Source organism: Saimiri boliviensis, chromosome 5, assembly GCF_048565385.1.
Source record: "Saimiri boliviensis isolate mSaiBol1 chromosome 5, mSaiBol1.pri, whole genome shotgun sequence".
In the NCBI taxonomy this organism is placed as follows: Eukaryota; Metazoa; Chordata; class Mammalia; order Primates; family Cebidae; genus Saimiri; species Saimiri boliviensis.
In genome coordinates, this window is record NC_133453.1 from 9439011 (window position 1) to 9457893 (window position 18883).

Below are 18883 nucleotides of genomic sequence, written 5' to 3' on the forward strand. Positions count from 1 at the left end.
ATATGGTATAATAATTACAAGGGAAAAAAGTAGTAAGTTAGGAATCCTGGAAGATACCTCTTTAACCAAGTGATCAAGATTAACATTACCAGTATGACTTACTGACATTATGTGTCCCCTGACAAGATGCACATCACCTCTGTGGCATCTTTCCCAGTAACGCCTACTCTTGATCTAATCATGAGAAAACACTAGACAAACCCAAACTGAGAAACATTCTACAAAATCACTGGCCAGTACTATTCAAAAGTGTCAAGTTCATGAAGGACAAGTAAAGAGTAAGAAATGTCACAAATTGGAGAGACTACAGACATAGCTAACTGTAATATGGGATTCTGGACCTAGATTCTGAAACCAAAAAAGAGTGTCAGTGGAAATAGTGATAAAATATGAGTAAGACCTATACTTTAATAATATCGTACAAAGCATATTCGTACATACAAAGCATATTTGTACAATATTATTATTGTTAAAAAGTTAACTTTAACAATACTTTAATAATACTTTAAAAGTTTAAATACTTTAAAAGTTAACTTTAACAATACTTTTAAAAGTTTAACAATACTTTAACAATACTTTAATTGCTTAAAGGCTAATTGCTTATTTTGATAAGTATTCCATGGTAATGTAAGATGTTAAAATAAGGAGAAGATAAGTAAAAGATATACAGAAAGTCTCTGTTCCATTTTTGCAATTTCTATAACCAAAATTATCTAAATAAAAAATTAACTGTTAAAAAACATGAAGACGCTGCCTAGAAGAGGAAACATAACAATGAATATATGAAAAGATGTTCAACCTCATCAGTAATTAGGAAAAAACAAACAAAAATCATAATGATAATGACTGTTTTGTACCCACCTGGCTGGCAAAAATGAAAGAATCTAACAAGTGTTAATAAGAATGTGAAGCAATGGAACCACACACAATTGCTGGTAGGACCAAAAATGGATACAATCACTTTGGGAATGGTTTGGCAGAAAGTTGTAAAGTTAAACATGTACCTATGTGTGATACAGTAATTTCATTTTTAAGTAGAGTCTAGAAAAACTTTAGTTAATGAGCACTAGAATGTCTGCAGGGGCAAAATTATCTGTTCAACCCAAATGGACACTGCTAGATAAATTATGGTATATTTCAGGAAATGGAAACATTACAGATTAAAATGAGTGAAATACATGAGTATATTTAGAAACATGTTAAATGAAAAAAAGGCAAGAATATAATACGTAACATGGTATTTTGTATAAGGCTCAAAAACAAGAAAAACTAAACAACATTATTTAGGGTTGTAAATATGGGTAAATTATTTTTTAAAGTACATTTTGATTAACGTATTTGAGACACTGGTTACCCCTGGGGGAAAAAATTATGGTTTAGGATAGCGGAGAACAGACAGGGAACTTGAAAAGTATTAGTGATATTATATTTCTTAATCTGGTTCATGAGTTCATGGGTTGGTTTTAGTATTAGGTTTCAAAAATTATATGTGTTACATATATTCTTTTTTCTGTGAAATACGCTTTGTAATTAAAGTTGATTAATATTTTAAAAACAATATTTTTGTCAAATGTATACCAAAACCTTAATAGCAATCATTTCTGGGGATGAAACTCTGGAAATTTTTCATTTTCTATAGTACACATTTGAATAAATTTAACAGTAAATATTCAATAAGTATGTATTTGGAGAAAATAAAATTTAAAAGTGTTTGTTAATTTGGTATTTCAATAATAAATAGTTGTAAGAGAGAAAGTTTTCCTCCCTAGAGATATTTATAATGATCACCACTTCAATTTTTCCTCAGTAGAGGTCTTCCATGAATACTGCTCCCACTCACAATGAATGATATTCCAACTGAGATCTACCGTAAAATGAATCTGAACAGCACTTAAACAATATTCTCAACTTCCTACAGATGACAGGTGGGGACCTTGGGAGACATATAGACATTCTATATAAATAAGCAACAGATCTATTGTCCTGGGTGATGTGTCCATTAAAAACTTATTGAGGGTTTGGTTCAATTCATTCACTTCAGAAAATGAATAAATAACAAAAGAAAAAATTAAAAAATAACTTACTGAGGGAAGGGATCAGCTACACACAGAAAAAAATATAACAAGAAAGTCCTTCAAATTGGCCTCTTCGCCTTAAAGAAAACAGGAACACTTAATAGTCAATATTTGTGTTCTCAGCCATTCATCATCTTTTTTTCTAATAAATATTTTTATAAACTCCTAGTCTTACAACTAGACAACATATAGAAGACAGTCATGCACTCTTGTAGTGATTACCACTATCGATTGTATTACTACTCTTAAATACATGCTCTCACACGTGTTGGTCCAACGTTGGAAACCCCATGCAAACAGTTATAATGGTATCATAGCCCTGAGAATACACAAGTGGAGACCAATCAAACATCAACTACACCAAGGGCCCAAACTTCTAACAATACAAAGTACAAATGAAGGGTGGCAAATACACTTGTCTTTGGCTTTATATTTTATGTGTCATTTTCTACAATTGAGAGAGAACAAGTTATTTTTACTTCTTACAGCTCAGTACTATGACACAGCAGAAAGTAGCACTGGAGGAATGGGGGCTTCAGGAAAAGTGTTTTTATCAGTGAAAATAGATAAAAGCACGGAGAAAAGAAGTAAGAGTCAACAATACTGAGTTATTTAAGAGAAGGTCTTGAAGTTTAAGAGTGAATTGGTGTTGATATGAAGAGAGCAAAGAGGAAGCTGAAAGCATTTAATGAGTCTAAGAGGAGGCTGATGGTTATTTAAGGTCCTCTAAAATTGTAATATTTTCAAGAAGGAGCACTAGAAATTGCAGTTGAAGATGACGATTCTGGAAAAACTGCATGCGGTGCTCCTCAAGGAAAGGAACGATTTGGTAACCTAAGCCTGTATCAAGACCATTCTCCTCCATTCCTTTAACTTTTGCTCTGCCTTGACCAGGATTTTCTGTGTTGAAGACATAGCTTTTTCCAAAGCTGATCCTTATGGGCCACCAGGTGGAGCCCTACAGTCACAAAAAAAGAGCCCCCTCCTCAGCCTGATTTGCTTTTTGCCTCCTAGCCCGCCAGATCCATACTCTCTGAAAAGAACATACAAACTCTATAGGTCTGGTAATACAAGTCCACAGCATTATATAACTTAGTTTCTCCCTCAGAGCTGTCTTTAAAGAATATGCTCTCAAAAAGGTGAAAAGTTCCTTTTGCAAAGGGAAAGGCTGGATACGGTTATTTTTCAGTTTGCTACTCTTGGAGCCTATGTTTCAATGAATGAAACAAAACTAATTTCTTCCGTTTGTTTTTTCTATCTACCTAGTCATGGTTTAATTTTCCTACTAATTACAATTCAATGTGTTTAATTTAATTTAATGAGCACCTCTTCAATTCCTATCTACCCTGTAAGAAATTCAGTATCTATCAAAACTGAATGGAATGTAGAAGTATTTGCTTCCATCAGTCAATAAATATTGCTGACTGGCTAACAACAACCATAAGGTGCAAAGCTAGGAGACAAAGGTGATACCGGAACAGGCTCCCAACCCCTGCTTCCCATCCCTCCCACAGGCCTCCACGGTCAGAACTTCCCTTCCTCCACGGTCAGAATTTCCCTTCCTCTACTTTCACCTCACTCTGTCATCCGCTCCAATGGAACCCGCTGTCCTTCACACTCATTAAAGCCAGCAGCACTGTGACCCATTCTCTGTTTCTCATTTCCACAGCCTCCCATTAAACCTAGGCAATCCCATGTTCAATCTAGAACTTCTTAGCCTCTACTAACCTATTCATTTCCTTCTTCCTCCTCCACCTCGCAAAGCCACCAGACTTTGCTTGATAAAATAATATGAATATGTCAATTTGCTCTAGGTCAGTTCATGTCATATATCTTCAGCTAGCCTTCAGTGTTGCCAAGAAACACTATTAAGTTCCTCACAGTAGCTGCTGTAAAACTTTTCCATTTTATTCAGGATTTACTCTTAAATATTCAAGAAGAAACCATGACAAATCTGGGAGAAAGTGACCATGATATCTCTATGCTCATAACATCCTGGAAAGAGAAGCTGGAACTGTAAACTCTAGACTTTAGGATACCAGATTTCCCAAAGGTCTGAGAAACTATAGGCATGAATTGCACTGCGAGAGTTTCTAAATGGAAAGATGATTTAGGAGGGTTGGGAAGCTCTTAAAACTGTAAATCTGATTATATAATTGCAAATCATTCCAGCAAGGAAGCCAATGTGGCTTTTTAATTATCCTGGACTAGAGTCTAGTACTAAATATTAAAGGTACTAAATATGTTGTGATGTATAACAAAAAGCAGTGATTCCCTAAAAGCTAGCAAGGGCTCACTTGGGTTATGATAGCATTACAGAACTAAGATTCATAAAAATGTGGTAGATGTGATGTATAGAGAGATGAACAAGGTTCAACCGAGATCTCTCATGACAATTCTAAGAACAAGATAGAAAATAACTTTATAACAACTGGAAGTCTCCAATGTTGTAATATTCTTTGAGCTACCCCTAAATGGTGGCCCCAAGGCAACACTAGGGTGTCAGAGAAACAGTGTTTACAGCAAAGGGGAGGCCAAGCTCAATGTCCTTCCTAAGGATCCTTCCAAAGCTACTAACATCATATATTCTATTAATGTGGACATTCTATTCAATTTTTTTGTTAAATATCTGTGCCTTCTCAATTTGGCATTCTCCACCTGAGTTTTTCTACTTGTTGTATACCATTGTCAAGTATTCATTTTGAAGTTATAGAACCTTAGTTCTCATCATTTTCTGTTCCAAATTACTCCTTGTGTGTTTTCTAGCTTGATTCATGGTGCAACATCTTCCTAGTCAACCCGGCTCAAGACGTTGGGGTCATCAATTCATTTCCATCTACTCATCTGACCAGCCAGCAAATGTTCATTACGTGTCCTCGTCCTAAAGGAGCTCGTGGCCAAGTAAAACAAATAAGCAATTGCAATCCAAACAGATGAAAGCCATAATAATAGTACTAATAGAAGCTATGGGAGCACGAGAAGAAAAGCCTATGAGTCAGAGAACATTTTTTGAGTGGACAACTGAATTAAGTTTAAAAGTTGAGTATTTCAACCAGACAAACACCAGAAAAAGGAGAAAGCCACTGCTAGGAAAGGAAGTGTAATGTGCAAAAGTTTGGAACTATGAACATACACAGTCAGCCCTGGAAATGGCAAGTTTGATTTCTGATAGTGAAGACCGTGGAAGGAGCTGAGACTGCTCCCAGTGAATTGTGGTTAAATGCCATCAGCATCCACCCACTCCCCCTCATCAGAGCCCTGAAAGTTCATCCAAGATTCCACCCTTCTTCCTCATGTTCCACTTCTCATCAGTCATCACATCTGGGAGAATTTACCTTCTTAATGTTCCCTGAATCTTTTCATTTCTTTTGTTTCCTCCGTTGCAACTCTTTATTTCAGGTTCTCCCATCTTATCTGTCTTACTGCAACAGTGTATTATGACCTCCTGCTGCCCGGCTGTCCCTTCTCATCTATTCTTTACTCTCAGTCAAAGTGATCTTTTAGCAAGGAGGCCTCTGTCCTTTAAGAAATTATCCTGGATTTAACCCTTCACCTACCGCCTCTCTAAATCCCCCCAAATTATTTTATTCCTATGGAAGAACTTACAACATTCTCTTCATACTATAGGTAGAACTCAAAGAGATAAGCCATTCAAGTCTTCTGTTTTATCCACAATCTTTCTCAGAGAGTCCCACAGTGCTGCTAATTGGGTGTGAGGCATAGAACTCTGGACCCCTACCTCTGCTTGAAACTACTGACCAGAGAAAATATCTGCCTCAAGGTAGACCAATAAGATTTTCCACCACAGAAATTCTGTACTATAATCTAGACTTTAGTATGTAACTGCCATAGGACTGGCAGTGCCATTCTGGGGTCATGTATGCTGTTGAGCAGGTAGACTACTGTGCAGAGAGAAGCAGAAGCTCGCATGCAAAAAGCGGTAAAGAAAAGATACTGTGCGGTGGCTTGGCTAGTCACAGGGGTGAAAGAGAAGCTGTGCTTCCTCTGTTGCCTTGTTAGTTCTGATTTTCTCATGAGACTTTCTTCATTTCCTGCTCTGGTCTTTATTAAAATTACCTTTTTTTTTTTTTTTTTTTTTTTTGCTTTTTTTCAATCAGTTTTATTAACATGGGGGTCTAAGTAGATTTCAAAATAAAGACCATTTATACAACAGGACCGTTTTAATGTTTACAATAAATCTCGACTGCAGACATGTATGGCTGTTTGGTAGTATTGAGAAACAGTACCGTAATGGCAGTTTTTCCCATTGGTGTGTAGTCCTCTACTTATATATTAAATTGCTGTCAAACCAGTAAGACTGCATTTACGCATCCAACATTTTCAGGATTGTTCATAACCTGGGCATACTTTCCCCAAATAACTTTGCCTCCTTGCGTCACAAGGCCCAATTCGCTCACATTTACCTCAATGACAGTACCTTTGGTAATAACACCCAAAGTTGTATACAGTGGGGATGAGGGATTCTTCTTTACACCAAGTATTGGTAGGCTAAAGGTAGCTTTCAGTTCAGGATGTGTCACATGGGCTTTCTTGAAACGCAAGCCCATTGGCCTGATGAATCTTTCATATTTAGGTGGTTTTCTTGTAAAGCCATCTCCAACAAAGCAGACTTTAGTAACTATCCTCTTCCACGCCTTCTTCTTTCTCTTTCCTGTTCGAATAACTTTTAATACTTCTGTTTCTCCCTGGGCACGGACTTTAGGCAGAGGGACTTCCCATTTTCCCGCCTTCTCTTTTCGTTTCTGTTTAATCATACTGGAAAGTACTTTAGCTTGAGATTATCCTTCTCTGTCCAGCAGATAGGCAGGTACTGCTCCCTGTGGAGTCTTCTCATCATTCTTTTGTTTGGTGTTTCTCTTTTCATGCAACTTGATTGTCTTTTTCATTTGTATTTTCTCAGCGTGGCGCTGTTTATGGTAAAGCTTAGCTTTCAGACCAATCTTTTCTTTCCCTTCTTTGAACGTTCATGAGCCTCTTGGCTCTCCTTCTTTCTCTTTTTCTCATGGTAATCCAAACGGTATCCGTAGTGTTTACGGTGTAATTCAATATATTCGTTCTGTGGCATGGTGATGGCCGCAGAGCCGCCATGAGCCCTGGGGTGTAAAAAGGCTCTTAATTTTTGGGTCTCTGAGACCCACGAGCCGACACCACACAGGCCACGACAGGAAAGGGTCAAAAATCACCAGTTTCTTATATTAATCTCTACTTTTATTTAAATTAGCTGAAGTGAAATTCCACTTTTTAGAATCAAATTATCCCTATGATATTACATATACAAAAATCCTTAGGCAGTAGACCATAAGTTCCTTAAATAAAGAATCCATAGCTTGTTTACCTTCATATTTCTCAGATAATATAACATAGTACTTTACACACAGTTGGATCAAAACATGTCTGGTGAACTAACTTTTATCTACAGAAGAGGTAAATGACTTTGAACTTGAATAATTAGAATCAGCTAAATAGGCACAGAAGTCCAATACTTTTAAGGGTAGAGGTTTAGGAATAGGGAAGAAATTCAGAAGGAAGTCACCTTTGCTAAACTTGATTTTTAGGGAAAGTTAACGTGGAAGCTAACCATACACTCTCACACCTGCAACAGGTATTACTGTCACACTCCTGGTCAAGGCCTGGCAAAGATAAGGGAGAAAGCCTAGGCAGTCATAGCACAGCATGTTCTGATTAAGAAACAATGACCTCAGTTCTTAAAGATCAGTAACAGATAACCAGAACAAAATGGCAAGGCGACCACCAACATACACAACAGCTGCAGCTTCACCCCTCATACAACAGACGTCATCTAGAACTTCATCAGGAAAACCTGCCATATTTTATTTCTTAAAATAAATTTTCTCTTTTTCACAAAGATTTTAAAAGACACATTTCCATAGATGACAATTTTTATATCCTTATATTAAGAAACTAGAGAAAAAGCATGATGTTTCTATCTAAATATGATTATCTTCATTTTTTATTTTGAAAATTATATGATTAATATGACTATCATTTTTAAATATTATTTCTTTAGATCCAGCAAATGTGATTGTTGCTTCAAAGACCTGACTCCCTTTTTGTTGTATTTTAACTTCAAGAAAAGAGTTCCTGAGGAAGTAATGGCTTAGAGGTAAAAAATAAAAATTTTAAAAAGACTGATAAGGCCATGAAAGTAATAGAAGCTCACACTATGAAGATTTCCTGACTACACCCTTATAACTTGAAAATTAAGGAAGTAGTCCAATCAAATGTGCACAATAGGATACGACAGAAAGGCAGATAAAAGACAAGGCTGGATTTCTTGGTTTGATGTGAAAGTTTTCCTCTTTCAATGCCAGAGTGTGGCTGCACAATCAACAGGGACCAGGTGGCATAGTCATTACTGGGCTTTTGATTTGATGGTGAGAAACTGGCAAGCTTGTAAGAAGGACTATTTACTGCTCAAAGGGTTGATGTCACTTTTGGATAATGAGTTAGGCTTAAAAATGATGACATTGCAATCCCACCACTTGAGAGTAAAACTGTTCCTAAGTAGCTATGAGATCATATAAAACACACCAATCTTCATGTAACTGAAAAAGTGGCACAGGGTAATGTTTCTTATATATGAAACACTCATATATGACACACACATTTGATTTGGCTTATTTTGCTAGATATAAGAAGCTAAGTATAGAATAAACCTGATAAAAGCTGGACATTGTAGCCATCCATTCGGTGCTAACTCTCCTAACTATAGGACATTCCCATAAGGGTGCATCCTGTACAAGTTAGATGACCAACAAGCAAGTCATTAAATTAGACTAAAAGTAAATCAACAGGCTCTTTTCTAGATTGTATACCTTTATAGTCATTTCCTGTGAAACATAAACCAGACATCATCTGTAATACTTAACGACATAGCTAAAACTTACTGCTTTTCTTTCAAAATGAATACCAGTTCTAAGAAGAAAATAGGCATAGCATTTGGTGAAACAGCTGGGTCCAGTCATTTCTTCAGCTCAAAATGAAGTGGCCATCCATGATGCTCTGGACTATGTCATGTATATTTAAGTTTGATTGATTTCTGACAGCTTCCACAAAAGCATGGTACCCTTTTCCTTCTTACAACAGCGTAGTTTTTAATGACATAGGTGAAATCTTTGAAGATCAATACCAAAAAAGAATACCATTCAAATATGCCTTCAAGTTCATATTTTACAGCAAAGGAGCCTGGGGTCTCCTGAATATGCCTAGACTTTGCATAGTTTAACACGAGTTTCTGCAAGGAGAGGACTGGTTGTTTGATGCAATGAATTATCTGCAGTACACAAGTACAAATAGGACACATGACATAACTAAATAAGTAGAGGCTTAGAATGGCTTATTTTTTATGCCAAAAACCAAAAACAAGAACATGACTACCCGGTAATTCAAGGAACATACAGGCAACCAGTTGAGGTGGCAGCTAAAAGTGACTTCTGAAGAATCAGGACCAAAATAACACCAGAAACCATGCTTCAATCAAGAAATAATAATTAAAATAGACCAAAAGTTTACCTAAAAGCCATCTACACTGAATTCTGCCTGTGACCTGAGGTTTTTCCTACCAGAGATCACCTACCCCAGAGCAAAATTGCAGTCCTCCTTCCAGTCCACAATGCGGCAGATGAACAGCGTGTTGGCATAATCTTTAGGCCGTGCCACAAAGTCGTGGGGACAGTCCTTCAGAGGCACATAAATTCTAGGCACTCGGTGGTCTGAGGGAGAAAACAGGGCGTATTTCCTAAACAGTTCGCTGTTCTTATCAGCCAAGAGTTTGAGGAAGCCAGTTGCTGCTCGAGAATGTTTTTTCTCCAAGATGTAAACCACCTAAAAACACCAAAGATATAGTCAATGTTGTTTATCAGACTGAATGACACTTCGGGGAGAGGTCAGCAGGATATAATTTGATCAACTAGCAGGAACTAGCAGTTTTTCTAGGTCAAAGTAAGTCAGTTTTTCTAGGTCAAAATAAATGCCTCTCTCAGTAATGATCTGTGACTAAGTAATCTATATTTAAGCTGCAACAAGTGTCTAGTAAGCACATATACACAAGAAAAATTAGGCAATACATGGATGAATTAAATCAAAGCACTTTTATTACTATGACCTGTGTCTTATAAAGACATGTTGGACTCCAGCAGGGAGGTATACCTCCAGGTATTTGTTCCACGTTGTATTTTCCTCACATGAACAATATTAGTATCTCACACGAACAACATGGTAGATACTTTTTGTAAAAGACAAAGGGTTATTAGACATAAATTACTTCTCTTAATTATGTCTTCAACAGCTGAAAGGAGAGAGATTTGATCTTCCTTCTTTCCAAGATTAAACCCAAGTTCTGATTTTACTAGGTGAAGACTGAGGTCACCACTCCACCACATACACATGCTATTTCCATCAAGAGAGAAGTATTCTCTGAGAAAGTGAATCTTCTCCCTCACCCAGCCTTGGAACGCATTCTTCCTACATTGCTTCCTTTCCCCACTGTAGACAGTCTGCAGTCTCATCCCTTCCTCAGAGCCACTTGCCAACGTCCCACCAGACCCCTGGGCAGAGATTCAGCCTGCAGTTGAGCTGGCTGCTGCTCTTCTGTATGTCCCTGACTCCATGTAGAATCTCAGCCCATCTACAGAAAATATCCAAACCAGCTGAGTGCACCACACCTCTCCCATGTCAATCCCAGCTACTACCCCACAGGAAAGCACCTTAGGGCTCCTGTCTCCTCATGCCAGCCCAAAGCATGCCCTACTTTCTTTCTCTTAACTCTTCCTTCCTCCTTGAAAAAAACACCTATTTTAAACAAACTGCTGTGCCCTCTTTCGAGAAGTCTGTGGGATCCCCCTTGCATGTAACTATCTATCCTAAGGACTGTCTTCCCAGCCTATTTGGGAAGAGGATCTCCTTTTCCCACATACGGCCCCTGAAATGGGTGTCCGTGTTTTCCCATGCTGCACTGCCACATCCAGACCTTTACTCGTCTAGCCTCATGCATGTATGTGTACCCTCTTCTGAGTCAGGTGGCCCCATTCCTTTTATTGTCATCTCCTGGCCTCCTGGTTACTCTGTGAAACCTGGCTTACAGTCTGCCTCTCCTACGTCCATCCAGGTGAGTGACACAGTCAACATCCTGTCCTCACTGTTCCCTTCTCTCAACACCAGTGGCCTTCACTTCTATTTGATTTCAGCAACTCATCCTTATGGCCACACCTCAGCATCATCTGGCACTAGTCCAATTCCAACACTCCCTCTCAGACTAATCCATCACACAGCTCTCTTGCTCTCCAGTGCTGCATTCCACAGGCTTTTTCACCACATCAAGACTTCTAGCACCTTTAACCCCTGCCTGTTCTGCAAGTCTGTTATCTATGTCTAAGTCTCGAATCCTTTCCTCCCTTCTCAGAGCCATCATATATATATATGTGTATGCACACACGCACACACACACACACACACACACACACACACACGCACTTGTTTTATATTTGGGAGAAAGTCTCACTGTCTCACTCTGCTACTCAGGCTGAAGTGCGGTGGTGTGATCTTGGCTCACTGCAACCTCTGCCTCCCAAGTTCAAGCAATCCTCCTGCCTCAGCCTCCTGAGTATCTCCGACCACAGGCGTGCGTCACCAGTCACCCCGCCTGGCTAATTTTTGTTTATTTAGTAGAGACAGGGTTTCACTATGCTGTCTAGGCTGGTCTCAAACTCCTGACCTCAAGTGATCTGCCCGCCTCGGCCTCCCAGAGTGCTGAGATTACAGGCGTGAGCCACCACACCCAGCCCTGAGCCACCATATTCTATCACCTCAAGTCCTCTTACCCAAGCTGTCAAATCCCTTATCATCTGGTCCTTTCACTAACCCCACCCTAAAAACTCTCAGTCCTGGAACATTTCAGCCACTGGTATTCTCTAACTTTAAACGCAAGGTATAGAGTTGATCAGAAAAGAAATTCCCAATTGCACAGATGGATAGCATTATACATTGTTATACAACTTTTGCTAGAACCGTAAATTCTCTGAAGATGTATTTTCACCTGTCTCCATTCTGCACAATCTCTCCTTTCATCTTCACTCTCTTGATCCTCTCTGGGGCTCCAGTTGTCTGAATGTTCAATCTTTTTGTTGTCCCCCAACTCCCTGAGGCTCTGTTCAATTTTTTACAGTCTATAGTCTCTTTGTCCAGATTGGGTAAATTCTACTGATCTGTCCTAAAGTTTGCTCATTCTCTACTGTATCATCTCTACTACTGAGTCCATCCAATAGTGTTTTTATTTCTGTTATTATGCTTTTTAATACCATAATTCCCATTTGGTCCTTTGTATAATTTTTCTTTTTTTAATGTTTTAAAAAAATTTTTTGAGATAGTCTTGCTCTGTCACCCAGGCTAGAATACAGTGGCATGATCTCAGTTCACTGCAACCTCAGCCTCCTGGATTGAAGCAATTCTCCTGTCTCAGCCTCCCGAGTAGCTGGGACTACAGGCGCGTGCTACCATACCCAGCTAATTTTTGTATTTTTTTTTTTAGTAGAGATGGGGTTTCGCCACGTTGGCCAGGCTGGTCTTGACTCCTGACCTCAGGTGATCCTCCCACCTCGGCTTCCCAAAGTTCTGGGATTACAGGCGTGAGCCACCACGCCCGGCTTTTTTATAATTTCTAAATCTTATGAAGCACTTGCTTATTGAAGCACTTTTACAATGGCCGTTTTGAAATCACTGTTAGATAACTGCAAGAACTCAATGTTGGCATCAGGTGATTGTCTTCTGACTCATGTTGTAATCTTCCTGGCTCTTGGTATGATGGGTAGTTTCCAATTGTATCCTGGACCTTTTGGTTATCATGTTAAGACACTCTGGGTCTCATTTAAATCTTTTATTTTAGAAGGCAGTCAACATACTCTTTAGAGGTTTAGCATGCAGGTCCTGACCTACTTGTGTGGGCTATAGTGTCAATGACAATTTCCTTGGAAAAGAGCCTTTGCAGTGCTATCTTGGTATGTTTGATTTATATGATATCACTGGGGCTCCCACTGGTCTCTACTGGTACTGCCTATGTGAGTGGAAGGAAATTCCCCAAGTTTAAGTATGGAATGGGAATCTCCAGCCTGCAAGGACAAAGAGGCTTCCCATTTGCGGTTTCTTGTGGTGGCAGATCTCTTTTACTAGTGCTTCCTCGTTGCCCAATGTTTCTGAGTGGGAGAGGGAAGTCTCTGGCCCATAAGGATAAAGAGGCTTCCTGGACCACACACCCATTACAATCAGATCTCCTTTGCTAATGCCACTTGGCTACTGGTGTCTCTGGGTGAGGGAGGGAAGATCGCTTGCCTGTGAGACAAGGGGACTTCCCATACTTGACTGCTAGTTAAGGCCAGATCCCCTTTCCTGCTGTTATCTATGTAGATATCCAGTGTTTCTGGATGTTCAGTGCCTCTGGGAAGATGACAGCCTCAGCCTCACAGGAAGAGCCTTCCTGGGCTGGGCCACTTCTAGAATCCTTCTTGTTGGAGTCACTCAGATACCTGATGTCTCCTGGTGGGAAAGAAAAGTTGCAGGTCCAGAGAGGAAGGAAAGCCAGTCTCTTAACCACCTACTATCATTAGGGCTCTTTAAAGGTGCTGTTGGGATTCCCTGGTATTGCTGGAAGGATTTCTGTCAGATCTGAATGAGTAAGAATGAGTCTAGCTGGACCACCCTCTATTGCTAGGTTGGCATTCAGAAACTGGGCCTGGGTCACTTTCTGTTGCTGCTGTTATTGGTTGGGGGTTGTGAGGTCCCTGCTGTCATGATGTTTCTCTAGTACTGGCGTAACTAGTTCGCCTTCCTCTCTTCACCTTTCAGAATTCTCCTTTAGTTGCCTCTCGTTTTTTCTAAGGTTTACAGTTATACTCAGTGAGAGGAGCAAGAAAAAGAAAAGGTCTATCCCATCTTATCTAAACTGGACATTCTTGCTTCTTGTTTTAATGTTTGACAGCACGGAAGTGTATAAAGTAAGCTGACATTACTACATTACTTGCAATTCATATCATGTTAATTGTCTTGGAAATGACTCTACCATAGCATAAGCTTTGCAGCCAAGTGCTGTTTTGCCTTGCAATTTTAGGTTGAACCCATTAAAAAACATTATCCAAAAGAAAGGGAGATAGGGAGGAGGGAGAGGAAAAACATGTTCGGAGGGCAGTAGCAAATCACAGAACACAGGTTCCATAGAGAGAGGGTTGCCTCTACTCAGCTTGGACTAAAGACATTTAGGAATTTGGCCCCATGTTACCAAATGTTTTGTTTTGACAAGAGAAATCAAAAGTCTAATTTTTAATGTGAACATCCCCACCCCCACCCACCGCCAACTCTTTTTTTGATGAAAGCCATGAAATCAAAATTTTTAAATACTACACAGGTCAAACAAAACAGGTCTGTGAGCCAGATCCATCCCCAGACTTTTCATTCATTCTAATCTCCCACACCTAGCATGCTGCCTGGAGCACAGTTAGTAGTCAAATACACAAAGTATAATTTAGAAATTCCTCATGTCAGTACAGAGGAGAAATACTCTATTAACCAACTTGCTGGGTGGAGTAAGCACACTCTGTATTCCCAGATGAAATACACTGATGGAGGCCTCTGGAACATAAAGCCTTATGCCATTGTGCCACTTTATACTTTGCCCTTGCACCATTTCTGCTACTATGAGTTATTTGCACAGTTAGAAGTCAGCTGTGTTTGGCCAGGCACGGTGGCTCACACTTATAACCCCAGCACTTTGGGAGGCCGAAGCAGGTGAATCACAAGGTCAGGAGTTCAAGACCAGGCTGGCCAACATGGTGAAATGCTGTTTCTACTAAAAATTTAAAAAATGAGCCAGGTGTGGTGGTGCATATTTGGAAGGCTGAAGCAGAATTGCTTGAACCCAGCAGGCAGAGGTTGCAATGAGCTAAGATCGCGCCATTGCACTCCAGCCTGGGAAACAACAGCGAAACTCTGTCTCAAAAAAAAAAAGAAGTCAGCTGTGTTTCATCCCACATCTGAAAATTACACTAGCTTATATAATTAAAGAATACAAGTGAATTGTGCAAAACAGCGAAATAGGAATAGAAAAACAATTGTTGTTTCTGTAACTAAATTGAATACTTTGGAAAAACTATAAAAGACATTAAAATTATTTTTTAATTAGGTATGGGCATGGTAACAATGAAAAAAAATTGGAGCAAAACTGCATAAATCTGAAGAGAGTCTATATTCATACTGCTTCTCCAGTGTCTAAATTCACACTCTACCAAAACTGGAAGTGATAAATGCTGCATTACAAGTGTGGTTTAAGCAAGAAAGATAACACAGAACTCCAATCAACATACCCACATTCAAAGAAAAGGCTTTTATCCCTTATCCAAAGGCAGACAGATGGATTTGTATTTATATGTTTAAAGGTTTTTTTAATTCACTTTTTATGATTCTCTGCTCTCACTAACTTTTCTGATTAACTGACCAACTACAGTCCTGACTGAATCACAGGAGATCTTCAACAAGTAGCTCAGGTGAAAGCCATTTGGACACATGGAGAAAATATGTAGGCAATGACCTTTGCTGATCTTTGCAGGGATTTCTCTGGTAAAGCTCTTGCGTCTTGTGAAATGCAGACGGTCTCATCTTTTGTAACTGGTACATCACCATCCTCTTTTCCTATATTAAAAAGAGAAAAGAGAGAGAAAACGAGGCATAAACTAGATGCATGTCAATTCATGGGATTTTAAAATTCAGATCTAGAAAGATGTTTGGATACCAGTTACCCCAAAATACTCACTTTACAGAAGAACCCCGGGCTCCCAGGGGTTAGGTGACCTGTCACATATCTGTATTATATTCAGACTAAACACTTAGCCTCGAAAGACCACATTTTAACTACTTAACATTATTCACATACTAAATATTATACAAGTGTTGAATTAAACTAAAACGCCTGTGTGTCAAAATGCCAAAAAACTAGATGTTAAATGCTGCCCCAGCCCAAAACAAAGAATAGATAGGTTAATTTATTATGCACATCTGCTGAAATAAACCAAAATCATAATAAATGTTAAGTTTTAAAAGTACTTTGCTACCAGCCATAACAAACAAAATGGTGGAAAATAGATTATATTTATTAAATAAATAAATAAATAAACCCAACCCTGATTTTCCTGGCTTTTTCTTAGTGACATTATATAAAGAGTAAAGTACTTAAAGTCTTTTAATGTTTAATTTCCTTTCTTAAAAAACTTATAAAATGCACATTCACCCAAGAAACTGAAACCACATCTCCCTAGGAAAGTTAGGCTCTCTACCAGAAGTATTAAAAACACTCATGAACAAAAGCAGCAAATTACACACTTCTAAACATTTAAAATTTTGAATCTTTACTTGTTACATTAGATTTCCCCACAAAATATTCTATCCAACTATGTTAGAGATTCTGGATTCTAGGGGTCACAACCAATTTACATCGGAGCCTCTCCAGAAAGCTAAGAGAAACCTGCACTTATCATAATTTAGATGTTGCCAAGGCCAAAATAAATAAATCAGTCCTTTTCAGGACTGGCTGCCTTTTAGCAAAAACTCAGCTTAAAGCCAACTTTTACCATTCTGGGCGTACTCTGGAAACACTGACATGATCTGACCTACTGGGGTTTAAGAATAATCAACTTTGCTTTTCCATTTATGCCGAAATATACCTACTGAAGTGCCTTCTGAATGCAGAATCCTCATTGTTTTCGAAAAAGAAAAAGCAAACACAAACTTTTCTATTGTAGACTGCCCTGTCTATCAGTAAAAGAGGACATCAGCAAGGTTCATCTTTTCTCTTAAACTCATAATTCAGGATTCCAAAATCATCAGATTTTTTTTATAATCAGAGAGAGAAAAAAACACACAAGTTGTTGATCTGTTTGTTCCATAACATATCTCGCCAATGTACTCTGCAGAACAAGGTAACTGAGGAAAAAATGAAAGGGTGGAATTAACACGAATAAATATCCTCTATTTAGATATTTGACAACTGTTTTTGTCTCAAAAGCTAGCAATCAAGACAGTGCAGTGAGAGCACTGGTTCTTCCAAGGCAGCCTAAATCCTGGGCAAACAGCTTTCTGTGACGATCACTGAAAGTGATCATTAAGTGATCATTTAGTGATCATTTAAGATGGCTCCATTTAAAATGACTGTTACCTCAGATTCCATCCCAACAACAGCAAGTCGAATGTTCAAAACGTTATACCAAATTACATCTAAAGAGAGAGGGCAAGCCATGGAAGTGGGCCCAATCATGATTTTCAGGTATTAGACCTTTTCAGGTTCTACATTCAAAAGGATATCTTGGCAGAAATGAGGCTAAAGTTACATTCTAATAAACGAAACCAAGATTTGTTGCCTTACAGGTGAGAATCATTGGTAACGGTCAATGCATATAAAGAAACACAATGCCAGGCTGTAGAGGTGAATCACCTTTATACATTTCCAACAACCATGTCTTGCCACACTGAATAGTAAAGTTGTCGGCTAGTTTGGGGTGGCTCATGCCTGTAATCCCAGTGCTTTGGGAGGCCAAGGCAGAAAGATCACTAGAGCCTAGAAGTTAAAGACCAGTCTGGGCAACATGGCAAAACCCTGTCTTTACTAAAAATACAAAATTTAGTTGGGCATGGCAGCGCTTGCCTATAGTCCCAGCTACTCAGGAGGCTGAGGAAGGAAGATCACCTGAGCCTGGGAATTCAAGGCTGCAGTGAGCCAGGACTGAGCCACTGCATTACAGCCTGGGCAAAAAAGCAAAAACTTGTCTCAAAAAAAAAAAAAAAAAGAAGCAAAGTTGTCAATTCAATGAGAATTTACTACATTGTTTAATTATAAGATCATTTATTACTCACTTATTCCATGTGTATTTATTGAACACTGGGCATTGAGGATTCAGTGTTAGGTAAAAGAAATATGATCCCAGTCCTTATGAAACATATGGACTAATGAGGGAATATTATCAAATTATCACTGAATAAATATACAATTATAGGCTGGGCAAGTGGCTCACGCCAGTAATCCCAGCACTTTGGGAGGCTGAAGTAGGAGGATCACTTCAACCCAGGAGTTCAAGGCCAGCCTGGGCAACATGACTAAACCCTGTCTCTAGAAAAAATACAAAAAAATTTGCCAGGTGTGGTGGTATACAACTGTGGTCCCAGCTACTTGGGAGGTTGAGGTGGGAGAATCAGTTGAGCCCAGGCAGTAAGAGTCTGCAATGAGTCAGGATCGTGCCATTGCACTCCAGCCTTGAAAACAGAGTGAGACCCTGCTTCAAAAATATAAAATATAAACCGTGATAAATGCTGAGAAGGAAAGAACAATCCCAAAAAGATGGGGGAAAGAACATATGATTTATGTTAAAAGATCAAGGAAAGAATTTACGCTGACACATGAAGACGGTGTATATAGGAGTGAAGAGGAGAATGAGACTCCCAGGACAGGAACGGCACACAGGAAAGGGCAAAGGCCCTTGAGTCTTCACACAATCAAGGACCAGAAAGACAAGCATGAGGCACAGCTGGAGCACAGTGAGCAAGAACAGGCATGGCTAGAGATAATAATGAGAGGCAGATGGGTGCCAATCAGGTGTGGGCCTTGCAGAATATAAAAAGCCAGAATGTTAGTTCAATGGCAAGATAGGTAAGGATTCTGTGCAAGAGAGTGACATTGCCCAGGGCAAGATAAGAGCAGGCTAAGAGTTGGTGTAGGGAGACCAGTTAAAAGCTATTGC

General features: G+C 39.1%; 1 protein-coding gene and 1 pseudogene across 5 annotated transcripts in view; both read right to left on the bottom strand.

Annotated features, from left to right (window-relative positions):
• Nucleotides 1-18883, bottom strand: part of DIS3L2 (DIS3 like 3'-5' exoribonuclease 2) — a 388020-nt gene that overhangs the window by 190597 nt on the left and 178540 nt on the right. For all 5 annotated transcript variants that reach the window (XR_012517592.1, XM_003936718.4, XM_074398855.1 and 2 more), the window contains exons 7-8: nt 15688-15788; nt 9694-9941 (exon numbers count right to left, since the gene is read on the bottom strand). Coding sequence is in view for 4 of the 5 variants with exons in the window: in XM_003936718.4 (XP_003936767.1) it covers nt 9694-9941; nt 15688-15788 (349 nt within the window). In the remaining variant the exon portion in view is untranslated. The remainder of the gene's footprint in view (nt 1-9693; nt 9942-15687; nt 15789-18883) is intronic.
• Nucleotides 696-9685, bottom strand: LOC141584526 (ribosome biogenesis protein NSA2 homolog pseudogene; annotated as a pseudogene).